This window comes from Saccoglossus kowalevskii, chromosome 4, assembly GCF_978046115.1.
Source record: "Saccoglossus kowalevskii chromosome 4, keSacKowa6.1, whole genome shotgun sequence".
NCBI lineage: Eukaryota > Metazoa > Hemichordata > Enteropneusta > Harrimaniidae > Saccoglossus > Saccoglossus kowalevskii.
In genome coordinates, this window is record NC_140644.1 from 10,434,462 (window position 1) to 10,449,180 (window position 14,719).

A 14,719-nucleotide genomic window follows, 5' to 3' on the forward strand; every position below is an offset into this window, starting at 1 on the left:
AATATAGGGATATTAAGGAGTGCACTAAGGCAAACTCATTGGACATCAAGACAATGACCTTTGATGTGTACATGAATTTCAAGCCCTGTGACAGTATAGATATATAATATGTATGCACACACACAACATACTACTATCTAATATATAAAGGTTGAAAGAGATCATAATATATTTTGTGTCCAAGTGATATGGGCTGATATGTTATACACACAGGTTATGTCCACATGAATAAGTGTAACTGCAACCTGTACTACAAGGAATGTGTAGAAACCTAAGACACCTAATAGAAAAATATTCATCGCAGAACTTGCAATCAAAATGGCATCTTGCTAATTATAAGTATCTATACGTGAGAGAGAGTTGATGCAATTCTCTGTCTCAGCTAACAACATTCAAAATAGATGACTGCAAACAAAGTGTCAAAATTGAGAGTAAAAAAAGAACACAATCACCATAGATACCTGAGGCTTGAACTGAAAGTTTAAAGAAGATTGCTCAGACCCCATCTTGGAAGAAAAGATAAAATTAAACAAAACAAGACAAGTGGTGTATATATCATTATTGAAGGTGAATGAATAGAATTTGTAAAACATGCAATAATGTCAATTGATGTTGTACATGTACCTTTACAATAATAGGCATTTGAGATAAAGGCAAATATAAGAGAGTCCATTGCAATTAGTACATGGCATTTTAAATATCTCATTGAATAATTTAATATTTAAAACATGCTGTGTATAATCATAGACACTAGAAAAAACAAGGATGTAGTAGAACAGTTGTACTTCCGTTAATGTACATGTACAGGTGAACAGCAAATGTTCAACAAAATGCATCACACTGGCGCCTCAAAGCGCATTGTCGTCATCAAAAAATTTGCAGGTAGTCAAAGTGCACAAAATGACCAAAAACAAGTTATTCTTTTGTACATAGCAAATAACATGGCTGAAGGACTTTTGAGAGCATGTCACATTATAACAATATGTGTTTGGCCTGATGATTTGTTATTAATTTATCTACAGAAACAACCACAGTGTGAAAGTACATGGCATGTTTCTTGGTTTTTCTAGTGTCAATGTGTTGTTTGATTTGAATGATTATGTGTCATGTTGACTGTTGATGTGATGTTATATCGATAGAAGTTTTAGCTGGCATGATTATAGATTACGCTGTTTTTTCATGAAATCATATTAGCTGTTGTAATCATTGATTGAGCTGTTTTTTCACTAAATCATATTAGCTGTTGCAATCATTGATTGAGCTGTTTTTTCAATAAATCATATTAGCTGGCATGATTATAGATTGAGCTGTTTTTTCATTAAATCATATTAGCTGTTGTAATCATTGATTGAGCTGTTTTTTCACTAAATCATATTAGCTGTTATAATCATTGATTGAGCTGTTTTTTCAATAAATCATATTAGCTGTTGTAATCATAGATTGAGCTGTTTTTTCAATAAATCATATTAGCTGTTGTAATCATAGATTGAGCTGTTTTTTCAATAAATCATATTAGCTGGCATGATTATAGATTGAGCTGTTTTTTCACTATTAAAATCATATTAGCTGTTGTAATCATAGATTGAGCTGTTTTTTCATTAAATCATATTAGCTGGCATGATTATAGATTGAGCTGTTTTTTTCACTATTAAAATCATATTAGCTGTTGTAATCATAGATTGAGCTGTTTTTTCATTAAATCATATTAGCTGGCATGATTATAGATTGAGCTGTTTTTTTCACTATTAAAATCATATTAGCTGTTGTAATCATAGATTGAGCTGTTTTTTCACTAAATCATATTAGCTGTTGTAATCATAAATTGAGCTGTTTTTTCAATAAATCATATTAGCTGTTATAATCATAGATTGAGCTGTTTTTTCAATAAATCATATTAGCTGTTGTAATCATAGATTGAGCTGTTTTTACACTATTAAAATCATATTAGCTGGCATGATCATAGATTGAGCTGTTTTTCACTAAATCATATTAGCTGTTGTAATCATAGATTGAGCTGTTTTTACACTATTAAAATCATATTTAATAGCTGGCATGATCATAGATTGAGTAGTTTTTTCAATAAATCATATTAGCTGTTGTAATCATAGATTGAGCTGTTTTTTCAATAAATCATATTAGCTGTTGTAATCATAGATTGAGCTGTTTTTACACTATTTAAATCATATTAGCTGGCATGATTATAGATCACACTGTTTTTTCACTAAATCATATTAGCTGTTGTAATCATAGATTGAGCTGTTTTTTCAAAAAATCATATTAGCTGTTGTAATCATAGATTGAGCTGTTTTTACACTATTAAAATCATATTAGCTGGCATGATCATAGATTGAGCTGTTTTTCACTAAATCATATTAGCTGTTGTAATCATAGATTGAGCTGTTTTTACACTATTAAAATCATATTTAATAGCTGGCATGATCATAGATTGAGTAGTTTTTTCAATAAATCATATTAGCTGTTGTAATCATAGATTGAGCTGTTTTTTCAATAAATCATATTAGCTGTTGTAATCATAGATTGAGCTGTTTTTTCAATAAATCATATTAGCTGTTGTAATCATAGATTGAGCTGTTTTTTCAATAAATCATATTAGCTGTTATAATCATAGATTGAGCTGTTTTTTCAATAAATCATATTAGCTGTTATAATCATAGATTGAGCTGTTTTTTCAATAAATCATATTAGCTGTTATAATCATAGATTGAGCTGTTTTTTCAATAAATCATATTAGCTGTTGTAATCATAGATTGAGCTGTTTTTTCACTATTTAAATCATATTAGCTGTTATAATCATAGATTGAGCTGTTTTTTCACTAAATCATATTAGCTGTTATAATCATAGATTGAGCTGTTTTTTCAATAAATCATATTAGCTGTTGTAATCATAGATTGAGCTGTTTTTTCAATAAATCATATTAGCTGTTATAATCATAGATTGAGCTGTTTTTTCAATAAATCATATTAGCTGTTATAATCATAGATTGAGCTGTTTTTTCAATAAATCATATTAGCTGTTGTAATCATAGATTGAGCTGTTTTTACACTATTAAAATCATATTAGCTGGCATGATCATAGATTGAGTAGTTTTTTCAATAAATCATATTAGCTGTTGTAATCATAGATTGAGCTGTTTTTTCAATAAATCATATTAGCTGTTGTAATCATAGATTGAGCTGTTTTTTCAATAAATCATATTAGCTGTTGTAATCATAGATTGAGCTGTTTTTTCAATAAATCATATTAGCTGTTATAATCATAGATTGAGCTGTTTTTTCAATAAATCATATTAGCTGTTATAATCATAGATTGAGCTGTTTTTTCAATAAATCATATTAGCTGTTATAATCATAGATTGAGCTGTTTTTTCAATAAATCATATTAGCTGTTATAATCATAGATTGAGCTGTTTTTTCAATAAATCATATTAGCTGTTGTAATCATAGATTGAGCTGTTTTTTCAATAAATCATATTAGCTGTTGTAATCATGGATTGAGCTGTTTTTTCACTATTTATATCATATTAGCTGTTATAATCATAGATTGAGCTGTTTTTTCACTAAATCATATTAGCTGTTATAATCATAGATTGAGCTGTTTTTTCAATAAATCATATTAGCTGTTGTAATCATAGATTGAGCTGTTTTTTCACTATTTAAATCATATTAGCTGTTATAATCATAGATTGAGCTGTTTTTTCACTAAATCATATTAGCTGTTATAATCATAGATTGAGCTGTTTTTTCAATAAATCATATTAGCTGTTGTAATCATAGATTGAGCTGTTTTTTCAATAAATCATATTAGCTGTTATAATCATAGATTGAGCTGTTTTTTCAATAAATCATATTAGCTGTTATAATCATAGATTGAGCTGTTTTTTCAATAAATCATATTAGCTGTTATAATCATAGATTGAGCTGTTTTTTCAATAAATCATATTAGCTGTTATAATCATAGATTGAGCTGTTTTTTCACTAAATCATATTAGCTGTTATAATCATAGATTGAGCTGTTTTTTCAATAAATCATATTAGCTGTTATAATCATAGATTGAGCTGTTTTTTCAATAAATCATATTAGCTGTTGTAATCATAGATTGAGCTGTTTTTTCACTGAAACATTTTAGCTGTTGTGATCATAGATTGAGCTGTTTTTTCACTAAATCATATTAGCCGTTGTGATCTCAGAGTGAGCCATAAAAAGAGCATCCATTCAATTCACACTTGTGAGGCAATGTGTGTGTATGCTCAAATGATGTATGGTGAAAATAGAGTGGTACTCTGGTACTTGCAACTCCTATATATCAAAACAAAGTAATAAGTGCATTTTGACACATCTACTACTTAGAGACGCATTTACATTCATAGAGAAGAAGAAACTAGCAATTCATTGATTACTATGACTTAGTGAAAACAAACTACAACCCAATTATAAGGTGCTTAATAAGAAATTTTGCATACAAACAATGGGTAATACTTACCTGCCCATACATTAAATCATAACGAAACAAGTAAGCATTTAATGCTTGATGTAAAGTCCATCTAGTCAAACAACAAATCTTAATAATATCAATTTCATCAATTTTTACGTTAATAACACTTGACCATAGTAGTACTTTTCTAACATTTTGCTACGACTTTCATTAGTTGTTTTTTTTTTTCGTTTTTTCCCCCTTTAAAGGTGAACACTTAAATATCTCCATTGGAATAAATCCCAAAGTGCACACGGTTACAGTAAGTCTTGTGGAAAGAAAAGGCGACAGTATCTAAGCCCTGTTGTATGAGAAGAATAGCAAAAAAATAGAATTGCTTATGGAAGATTATAAATTCAGAGAAACAAAATCTCCAGAAAAGCGTGCAAACTCATAAGCATAAAATTAGAATATTTGACAAAAATCAGAAATGAAGATTAATAAAACTGCACTGTGGCGTAAGTATTATAAGCCAGACAGAATGAAAAGAATGGGAGAAAGCGGAACTACAATTTGACTAACTGTATGGTGTGCAGAGATTATATACCGCAGGAGATTTAATGTGAACACCTCAAGGGGATGGACAGATACATACAGTGTCACGGTCACGGCCCAGGTATTTGGATACTAAACTCACACTTTTACTTGGATCAGTATCAGTTTTCTTGCCAAATATCTCTTCAATCTGTAAATATAAATTATACAAAAAAATTATAATCTACACGTAATTACGACAGCTACATATGAAACTATTGTAAGCTGTCTTTCTCATTGTCTTGCGAGAAGAACTGACAGCCCAGCCCAGCCCAGCCCAGCCCAGCCCTCACATATTAAGAACTTGCTACCGAAGAGGAGTGTCAAAGTCTGACAAAATGAACCAGATGATCACCATACAGAGAGACAGGCAGGTTGCTTGGTGACATGTGAGGGTATACTAGCCATGTCAACAACAACAACAACAATGAATTAATGAGCAGTGTAGCAGTGTACCTAACATGTAGTGTACCTAACATCATCATGTCGTGCAGTGATGTCAGAAGCAGAACATGTGCAATAGCAATAGCAATATGTGAAGGTGATTTCTCAATATTCAGTTGTCTACTTTCAATCAAATAAAAGAATAGAGACTGGGTGTATAGTAATAGTACAAGTACATTACAAAAATTATTCTTACCACTAAAAACTCCTGTCTATCAACTTTTTGGTTACCATCTCTATCAAACATATTGAATGCAATCTTAAATCCACCCTGTGGTTCTAGAGAAAAAGAAAGTATTAAATAATTGATTAAATAATTAATTAATACAAAATATTATTTTACATCTAGCACCAATAGAATTTGCCATTCTGTAAAAAGCCAAACAAAATACATAATCCAAAACGTATCAGCACTCGTAATGTATCACTACAAGCAAAGAGAAGATGTATAATAATACAGTTATCACGAGAATACCACAAAGTATACACTCAGGCAGTACAGGCTCGCATTCAATCTCTGCTGTCCTGGCTTTGTTATTCTCATGATAAGCTCATAATACAACAGATATTGGAGCCTTGGAGGAGGTGAGGTTCATTAGGCAGGAAGGTGGTCAGGAGTGTGGGATCTAGATAAAAAATTAGTTAGTACAAACCCTTATGTCGTGTCTTGTATCAAATTTCCTCAAACACAATCAATTGTTTCCATGAAAATGGCTTTAGACAACGGCCATTTTGAATCAAATCGTGAAGCAAAATGATATACAAGATACTGTGCTACTAATTTGTGACATGAATCTGGCAAATTTTGTGATTTTTCATTTCTTTCCACTTGTGACAGAAAAAAAACATTGCAGTAATAGCCATGATGACTACAATTAGTTTACTCCATTAAAGATGCCCATGTTGTGGTTATGAATATATTTTGATGAGAAATACTTACTAGTAAGAATGCACAATAAAAATACATATTCCGTGTATGATATTATTCCTGTGAAGAAAAATAGAAATTCTAGTAATTAAACAAAAAAAACTTGTAGACTACCTTATTTGAAAAACAAATTGCCTCAAATGAAATACAAGAAGTCTGAAATGTCTTCCTGTCTTCAAGTATTCAAAAAAATAAACTGAAAGTTTCAAAGATATGCAACAGAATCACAATTGATTTCTGGCATCTGCTGCCCTCTAGTGGTTACACTCACAAAATGGTTCGTTTTTATCGAAAAGTCCTCTTAAAGTCACATACACATGTATTAGAAGCTGCGGCTTGTATTAAAATGCTACAATGCAACAGAGAGGATACAGATTCTATTAGAAGCATCTACATATAGGAGAAATTGTAAATTTTTAGTTCTCAATTGTTCAAAAAAATAGGGGCAGCTTTTATACATATTTTATGGTATTACTAATTAGCATATCACATCAGTTATATGGTGCTTGTTAACCAACTCCGCTGCCCTCCAAAAAAACATAATTCAAGAGGGCTCACTTAACTATGTCATTTGTGAAGGTCTTTTTCTAAATTAAAAGTACCACTGATCTGAGAATCAAGACAACTGTTGATTGGACACCTCAAAACTGGTTCTTTTTTCTGAGGTTCTTGAAATCAGAAAGGTTAAAAAATCTGTGTACTTTTCTTCAACTTTTGTGACAGCTTTTGAGCTGCACATTGTTTTTGTCAGCATCTAGGCTAGACAACATGTGTAGTTCTGGCAAGAAGAAACAGAGTCCAGACATGTGGCTTTAGCAAGTTATCTTTAAAACCCACATTTTTGAAAAATGCACCAAAATTGAAAGACAAATAGCCCTGACTACAGAGAAAACCTCAATCAACATTTAGGGTATTTTGTGGCCCAGTGTGACTGTATTTACAAAGTTATGCCTTTTGTACGAACTTATGTTTCTCTGTGAATGGATGTTAAAGATGGCAGCATTTGCCAAAGTTCAGTTGCATTTTGTTCAATACAAATTTATTCAGTTTGTAATACATTATAAGTCTCAGTCTCTACCAAATACTGTTTCAGAGCTTAATTATTTGTATTTTTGCTGATTTTTCTGGCAGCTAAATGCGCTCAAATATTTCCTTTTCCACAGTACCAGTAGTCACTGTTTTTGTAATCAGCGCCCTCTAAAGTTTCAAATTGTATTCATGAAAAGTATACTATGCCCTCTACAGTTTAAAGTTTGATAAATTTCATCATTGAACATTGCTGTTCATTCAGCATATCAATTGCCATCCCAGACTAGAATCGACTAAGTAGTCTTGACGCAGTAAGAATATGCACATTTGTTAAATGCCCCCACACAATACCTCAGGTGGTGACTGATTAAACGTGAGGTGAAAGCCGGGTCATTACCTATAACCGAAATAAATGCCTACAAAAATATTGACTTTTGGTAAATTGGCAAGGGTTGACAGAATGACTTGCATGCAGCAATACTCATGAATAAACACTACACTGGCAAAATTACTCCACTCTTTTCTTTCTCTTCAATCAATGCATCGTTAAGTCCTAAATATTTACTGATAACCCTGGAATTTGTATTTTGATTAAAAAGATTACATACGCTTGTACTGTGGAGCACTTATAAGTACAATGGCTAATACACGGGGACATGCTGGCAATGGATACCGTGGGTATGTATGCAATGCTCGACTACATTTCAGGTACCCCTTTGTCCATTAAAAACAAATAATACCGGTTTTATAGAGGGATTGAGATAAAAAGGTGAGATAGTCACTTGTAATGAGAATGCAACAAAGAGTAATAATCTGACTTCAATGGTGCACTGATGGGGAAGTATAACTGCCCATTGTTGGAGCCATGACAAAACTAAACACACCGTGAACAGTATAATGCAACAACATGGCAAAACACTAATATAATTGATATGTTGACATCAATATGTTTTAAAGAACACTACAATGCAGCTCAACACTGCAGAACACTAATATAATTGATATGTTGACATCAATATGTTCTAAAGAACACTACAAAGCAGCTCAACACTGCAGAACACCAATATAATTGATATGTTGACATCAATATGTTCTAAAGAACACTACAAAGCAGCTCAACACTGCAGAACACCAATATAATTGATATGTTGACATCAATATGTTTTAAAGAACACTACAATGCAGCTCAACACTGCAGAACACCAATATAATTGATATGTTGACATCAATATGTTCTAAAGAACACTACAAAGCAGTTCAACACTGCAGAACACTAATATAATTGATATGTTGACATCAATATGTTTTAAAGAACACTACAATGCAGCTCAACACTGCAGAACACCAATATAATTGATATGTTGACATCAATATGTTCTAAAGAACACTACAAAGCAGTTCAACACTGCAGAACACTAATATAATTGATATGTTGACATCAATATGTTCTAAAGAACACTACAATGCAGCTCAACACTGCAGAACACTAATATAATTGATATGTTGACATCAATATGTTCTAAAGAACACTACAAAGCAGCTCAACACTGCAGAACACCAATATAATTGATATGTTGACATCAATATGTTTTAAAGAACACTACAATGCAGCTCAACACTGCAGAACACCAATATAATTGATATGTTGACATCAATATGTTCTAAAGAACACTACAAAGCAGCTCAACACTGCAGAACACCAATATAATTGATATGTTGACATCAATATGTTCTAAAGAACACTACAATGCAGCTCAACACTGCAGAACACCAATATAATTGATATGTTGACATCAATATGTTCTAAAGAACACTACAAAGCAGCTCAACACTGCAGAACACCAATATAATTGATATGTTGACATCAATATGTTCTAAAGAACACTACAATGCAGCTCAACACTGCAGAACACCAATATAATTGATATGTTGACATCAATATGTTCTAAAGAACACTACAATGCAGCTCAACACTGCAGAACACCAATATAATTGATATGTTGATATCAATATGTTTTAAAGAACACTACAATGCAGCTCAACACTGCAGAACACCAATATAATTGATATGTTGACATCAATATGTTCTACAGAACACTACAAAGCAGCTCAACACTGCAGAACACCAATATAATTGATATGTTGATATCAATATGTTCTACAGAACACTACAAAGCAGCTCAACACTGCAGAACACCAATATAATTGATATGTTGACATCAATATGTTTTAAAGAACACTACAATGCAGCTCAACACTGCAGAACACCAATATAATTGATATGTTGACATCAATATGTTTTAAAGAACACTACAATGCAGCTCAACACTGCAGAACACCAATATAATTGATATGTTGACATCAATATGTTCTACAGAACACTACAAAGCAGCTCAACACTGCAGAACACCAATATAATTGATATGTTGATATCAATATGTTCTACAGAACACTACAAAGCAGCTCAACACTGCAGAGCACCAATATAATTGATATGTTGACATCAATATGTTTTAAAGAACACTACAATGCAGCTCAACACTGCAGAACACCAATATAATTGATATGTTGACATCAATATGTTCTACAGAACACTACAAAGCAGTTCAACACTGCAGAACACCAATATAATTGATATGTTGACTTCAATATGTTCTAAAGAACACTACAAAGCAGTTCAACACTGCAGAACACTAATATAATTGATATGTTGACATCAATATGTTCTAAAGAACACTACAATGCAGCTCAACACTGCAGAACACTAATATAATTGATATGTTGACATCAATATGTTTTAAAGAACACTACAAAGCAGTTCAACACTGCAGAACACCAATATAATTGATATGTTGACATCAATATGTTCTAAAGAACACTACAATGCAGCTCAACACTGCAGAACACTAATATAATTGATATGTTGACATCAATATGTTCTAAAGAACACTACAATGCAGCTCAACACTGCAGAACACTAATATAATTGATATGTTGATATCAATATGTTCTAAAGAACACTACAAAGCAGCTCAACACTGCAGAACACTAATATAATTGATATGTTGATATCAATATGTTCTAAAGAACACTACAAAGCAGCTCAACACTGCAGAACACCAATATAATTGATATGTTGACATCAATATGTTCTAAAGAACACTACAAAGCAGCTCAACACTGCAGAACACCAATATAATTGATATGTTGACATCAATATGTTTTAAAGAACACTACAAAGCAGTTCAACACTGCAGAACACCAATATAATTGATATGTTGACATCAATATGTTCTAAAGAACACTACAATGCAGTTCAACACTGCAGAACACTAATATAATTGATATGTTGACATCAATATGTTTTAAAGAACACTACAAAGCAGTTCAACACTGCAGAACACCAATATAATTGATATGTTGACATCAATATGTTCTAAAGAACACTACAAAGCAGTTCAACACTGCAGAACACTAATATAATTGATATGTTGACTTCAATATGTTCTAAAGAACACTACAAAGCAGTTCAACACTGCAGAACACCAATATAATTGATATGTTGACATCAATATGTTCTAAAGAACACTACAATGCAGTTCAACACTGCAGAACACTAATATAATTGATATGTTGACATCAATATGTTTTAAAGAACACTACAAAGCAGTTCAACACTGCAGAACACCAATATAATTGATATGTTGACATCAATATGTTCTAAAGAACACTACAATGCAGTTCAACACTGCAGAACACTAATATAATTGATATGTTGACATCAATATGTTCTAAAGAACACTACAAAGCAGTTCAACACTGCAGAACACTAATATAATTGATATGTTGACATCAATATGTTCTAAAGAACACTACAATGCAGCTCAACACTGCAGAACACTAATATAATTGATATGTTGACATCAATATGTTCTAAAGAACACTACAAAGCAGCTCAACACTGCAGAACACCAATATAATTGATATGTTGACATCAATATGTTTTAAAGAACACTACAAAGCAGTTCAACACTGCAGAACACTAATATAATTGATATGTTGACATCAATATGTTCTAAAGAACACTACAATGCAGCTCAACACTGCAGAACACCAATATAATTGATATGTTGACATCAATATGTTCTAAAGAACACTACAAAGCAGCTCAACACTGCAGAACACCAATATAATTGATATGTTGACATCAATATGTTCTAAAGAACACTACAAAGCAGTTCAACACTGCAGAACACTAATATAATTGATATGTTGACATCAATATGTTCTAAAGAACACTACAAAGCAGCTCAACACTGCAGAACACTAATATAATTGATATGTTGACATCAATATGTTCTAAAGAACACTACAATGCAGCTCAACACTGCAGAACACCAATATAATTGATATGTTGACTTCAATATGTTCTAAAGAACACTACAAAGCAGCTCAACACTGCAGAACACTAATATAATTGATATGTTGACATCAATATGTTCTAAAGAACACTACAAAGCAGCTCAACACTGCAGAACACCAATATAATTGATATGTTGACTTCAATATGTTCTAAAGAACACTACAAAGCAGCTCAACACTGCAGAACACTAATATAATTGATATGTTGACATCAATATGTTCTAAAGAACACTACAAAGCAGCTCAACACTGCAGAACACCAATATAATTGATATGTTGACATCAATATGTTCTAAAGAACACTACAAAGCAGTTCAACACTGCAGAACACTAATATAATTGATATGTTGACATCAATATGTTCTAAAGAACACTACAAAGCAGCTCAACACTGCAGAACACCAATATAATTGATATGTTGACATCAATATGTTCTAAAGAACACTACAAAGCAGTTCAACACTGCAGAACACTAATATAATTGATATGTTGACATCAATATGTTCTAAAGAACACTACAAAGCAGTTCAACACTGCAGAACACTAATATAATTGATATGTTGACTTCAATATGTTCTAAAGAACACTACAAAGCAGCTCAACACTGCAGAACACTAATATAATTGATATGTTGACATCAATATGTTCTAAAGAACACTACAAAGCAGTTCAACACTGCAGAACACTAATATAATTGATATGTTGACTTCAATATGTTCTAAAGAACACTACAAAGCAGCTCAACACTGCAGAACACTAATATAATTGATATGTTGACATCAATATGTTCTAAAGAACACTACAAAGCAGCTCAACACTGCAGAACACCAATATAATTGATATGTTGACATCAATATGTTCTAAAGAACACTACAAAGCAGCTCAACACTGCAGAACACCAATATAATTGATATGTTGACATCAATATGTTCTAAAGAACACTACAAAGCAGTTCAACACTGCAGAACACCAATATAATTGATATGTTGACATCAATATGTTTTAAAGAACACTACAAAGCAGTTCAACACTGCAAAACACCAATATATAGTTAATATGTTCGCATTAATATTCCACAGAAAGCTACAAAGCAGCAACACTGCAAATATAGTTGATATGTTCACATAGAGATACCACTGTAAAGCAGCAATATGGTTCATAAAACAAATGAGATATATGAACAATTAATTTATTATGATACAGAGTTAAATGAGAAAAGTCTACCAATGCTATGAAACTGATATTGTGGACTGTAAAAGGGCGCACATACCACAACACTTCAAATGATTTTAACACACAACATAAGACTTTAAAGGTTTCTATGGAAGGATAGTAAATCACTCATTGTATTTGAGCTAGACGAACAGTAGAATGGAAAATGACTTGACCAGTCTACTATAGATATTTTAAAAACACCCATGAGAAATCTATCCTCTCCCTCAATTAAATCACGTCAATCATTCCCTAGAAGTTAAATAAATCAATGTTGATGATGGAGACTAAGTGACTTTGACCTTCAGCAATCATCTTTATTAAATTGAATATTCAGATGAAATTCAGGTCAAGTAAGTAAAGATGATATTTTCAAGTACATTTAAAAATTTTGAACAAAGACAAACATAACACCACTTTTTGCATGGTGTTTAGCATTAGAAATTTTGGAACAGGAGGTAAAAATTAAAATTGGTTCATCAGTGACAACCCGTGAAATTGGTTAATCAATGATAACTAGTGAAATTAGTTCATCAGTGATAACTAGTAAAATTAGTTCATCAGTGATAACCAGTGAAATTAGTTCATCAGTGATGACCAGTGAAATTGGTTCATCAGTGATAACAAGTGAAATTGGTTCATCAGTGACAACCCGTGAAATTGGTTAATCAATGATAACTAGTGAAATTAGTTCATCAGTGATAACTAGTAAAATTAGTACATCAGTGATAACCAGTGAAATTAGTTCATCAGTGATGACCAGTGAAATTGGTTCATCAGTGATAACCAGTGAAATTGGTTTATCAGTGATGACCAGTGAAATTGGTTCATTAGTGACAACTAGTGAAATTGGTTCAACAGTGACAACTAGTGAAATTGGTTCAACAGTGATAACCAGTGAAATTAGTTTATCAGTGATGACCAGTGAAATTGGTTCATTAGTGACAACTAGTGAAATTGGTTCAACAGTGACAACTAGTGAAATTGGTTTATCAGTGATAACTAGTGAAATTTGTTCATCAGTGATGACCAGTGAAATTGGTTCATCAGTGATGACCAGTGAAATTGGTTTATCAGTGATGACCAGTGAAATTGGTTCATTAGTGACAACTAGTGAAATTGGTTCATCAGTGATGACCAGTGAAATTGGTTCATTAGTGATGACCAGTAAAATTGGTTTATCAGTGATGACCAGTGAAATTGGTTCATCAGTGATGACCAGTGAAATTGGTTCATTAGTGATGACCAGTGAAATTGGTTTATCAGTGATAACCAGTGAAATTGGTTTATCAGTGATGACCAGTGAAATTGGTTTATCAGTGATAACCAGTGAAATTGGTTCATTAGTGATGACCAGTGAAATTGGTTTATCAGTGATGACCAGTGAAATTGGTTCATCAGTGATGACCAGTGAAATTGGTTTATCAGTGATGACCAGTGAAATTGGTTTATCAGTGATAACCAGTGAAATTGGTTTATCAGTGATGACCAGTGAAATTGGTTCATTAGTGACAACTAGTGAAATTGGTTCATCAGTGATGACCAGTGAAATTGGTTTATCAGTGATAACCAGTGAAATTGGTTCATTAGTGATGACCAGTGAAATTGGTTTATCAGTGATGACCAGTGAAATTGGTTCATCAGTGATGACCAGTGA

General features: G+C 32.1%; 1 protein-coding gene across 3 annotated transcripts in view; it reads right to left on the reverse strand.

Annotated features, from left to right (window-relative positions):
• LOC102801496 (calcium uptake protein 3, mitochondrial-like) overlaps positions 1-14,719 on the reverse strand; it is a 98,228-nt gene that overhangs the window by 16,776 nt on the left and 66,733 nt on the right. For 2 of the 3 annotated variants that reach the window (XM_085497750.1, XM_085497749.1), the window contains exons 4-6: positions 6,412-6,459; positions 5,668-5,750; positions 5,089-5,178 (exon numbers count right to left, since the gene is read on the reverse strand). In XM_085497750.1, coding sequence (XP_085353876.1) covers positions 5,089-5,178; positions 5,668-5,750; positions 6,412-6,459 — 221 coding nt within the window. The remainder of the gene's footprint in view (positions 1-5,088; positions 5,179-5,667; positions 5,751-6,411; positions 6,460-14,719) is intronic. The other variant, XM_085497751.1, reaches the window with a different exon arrangement.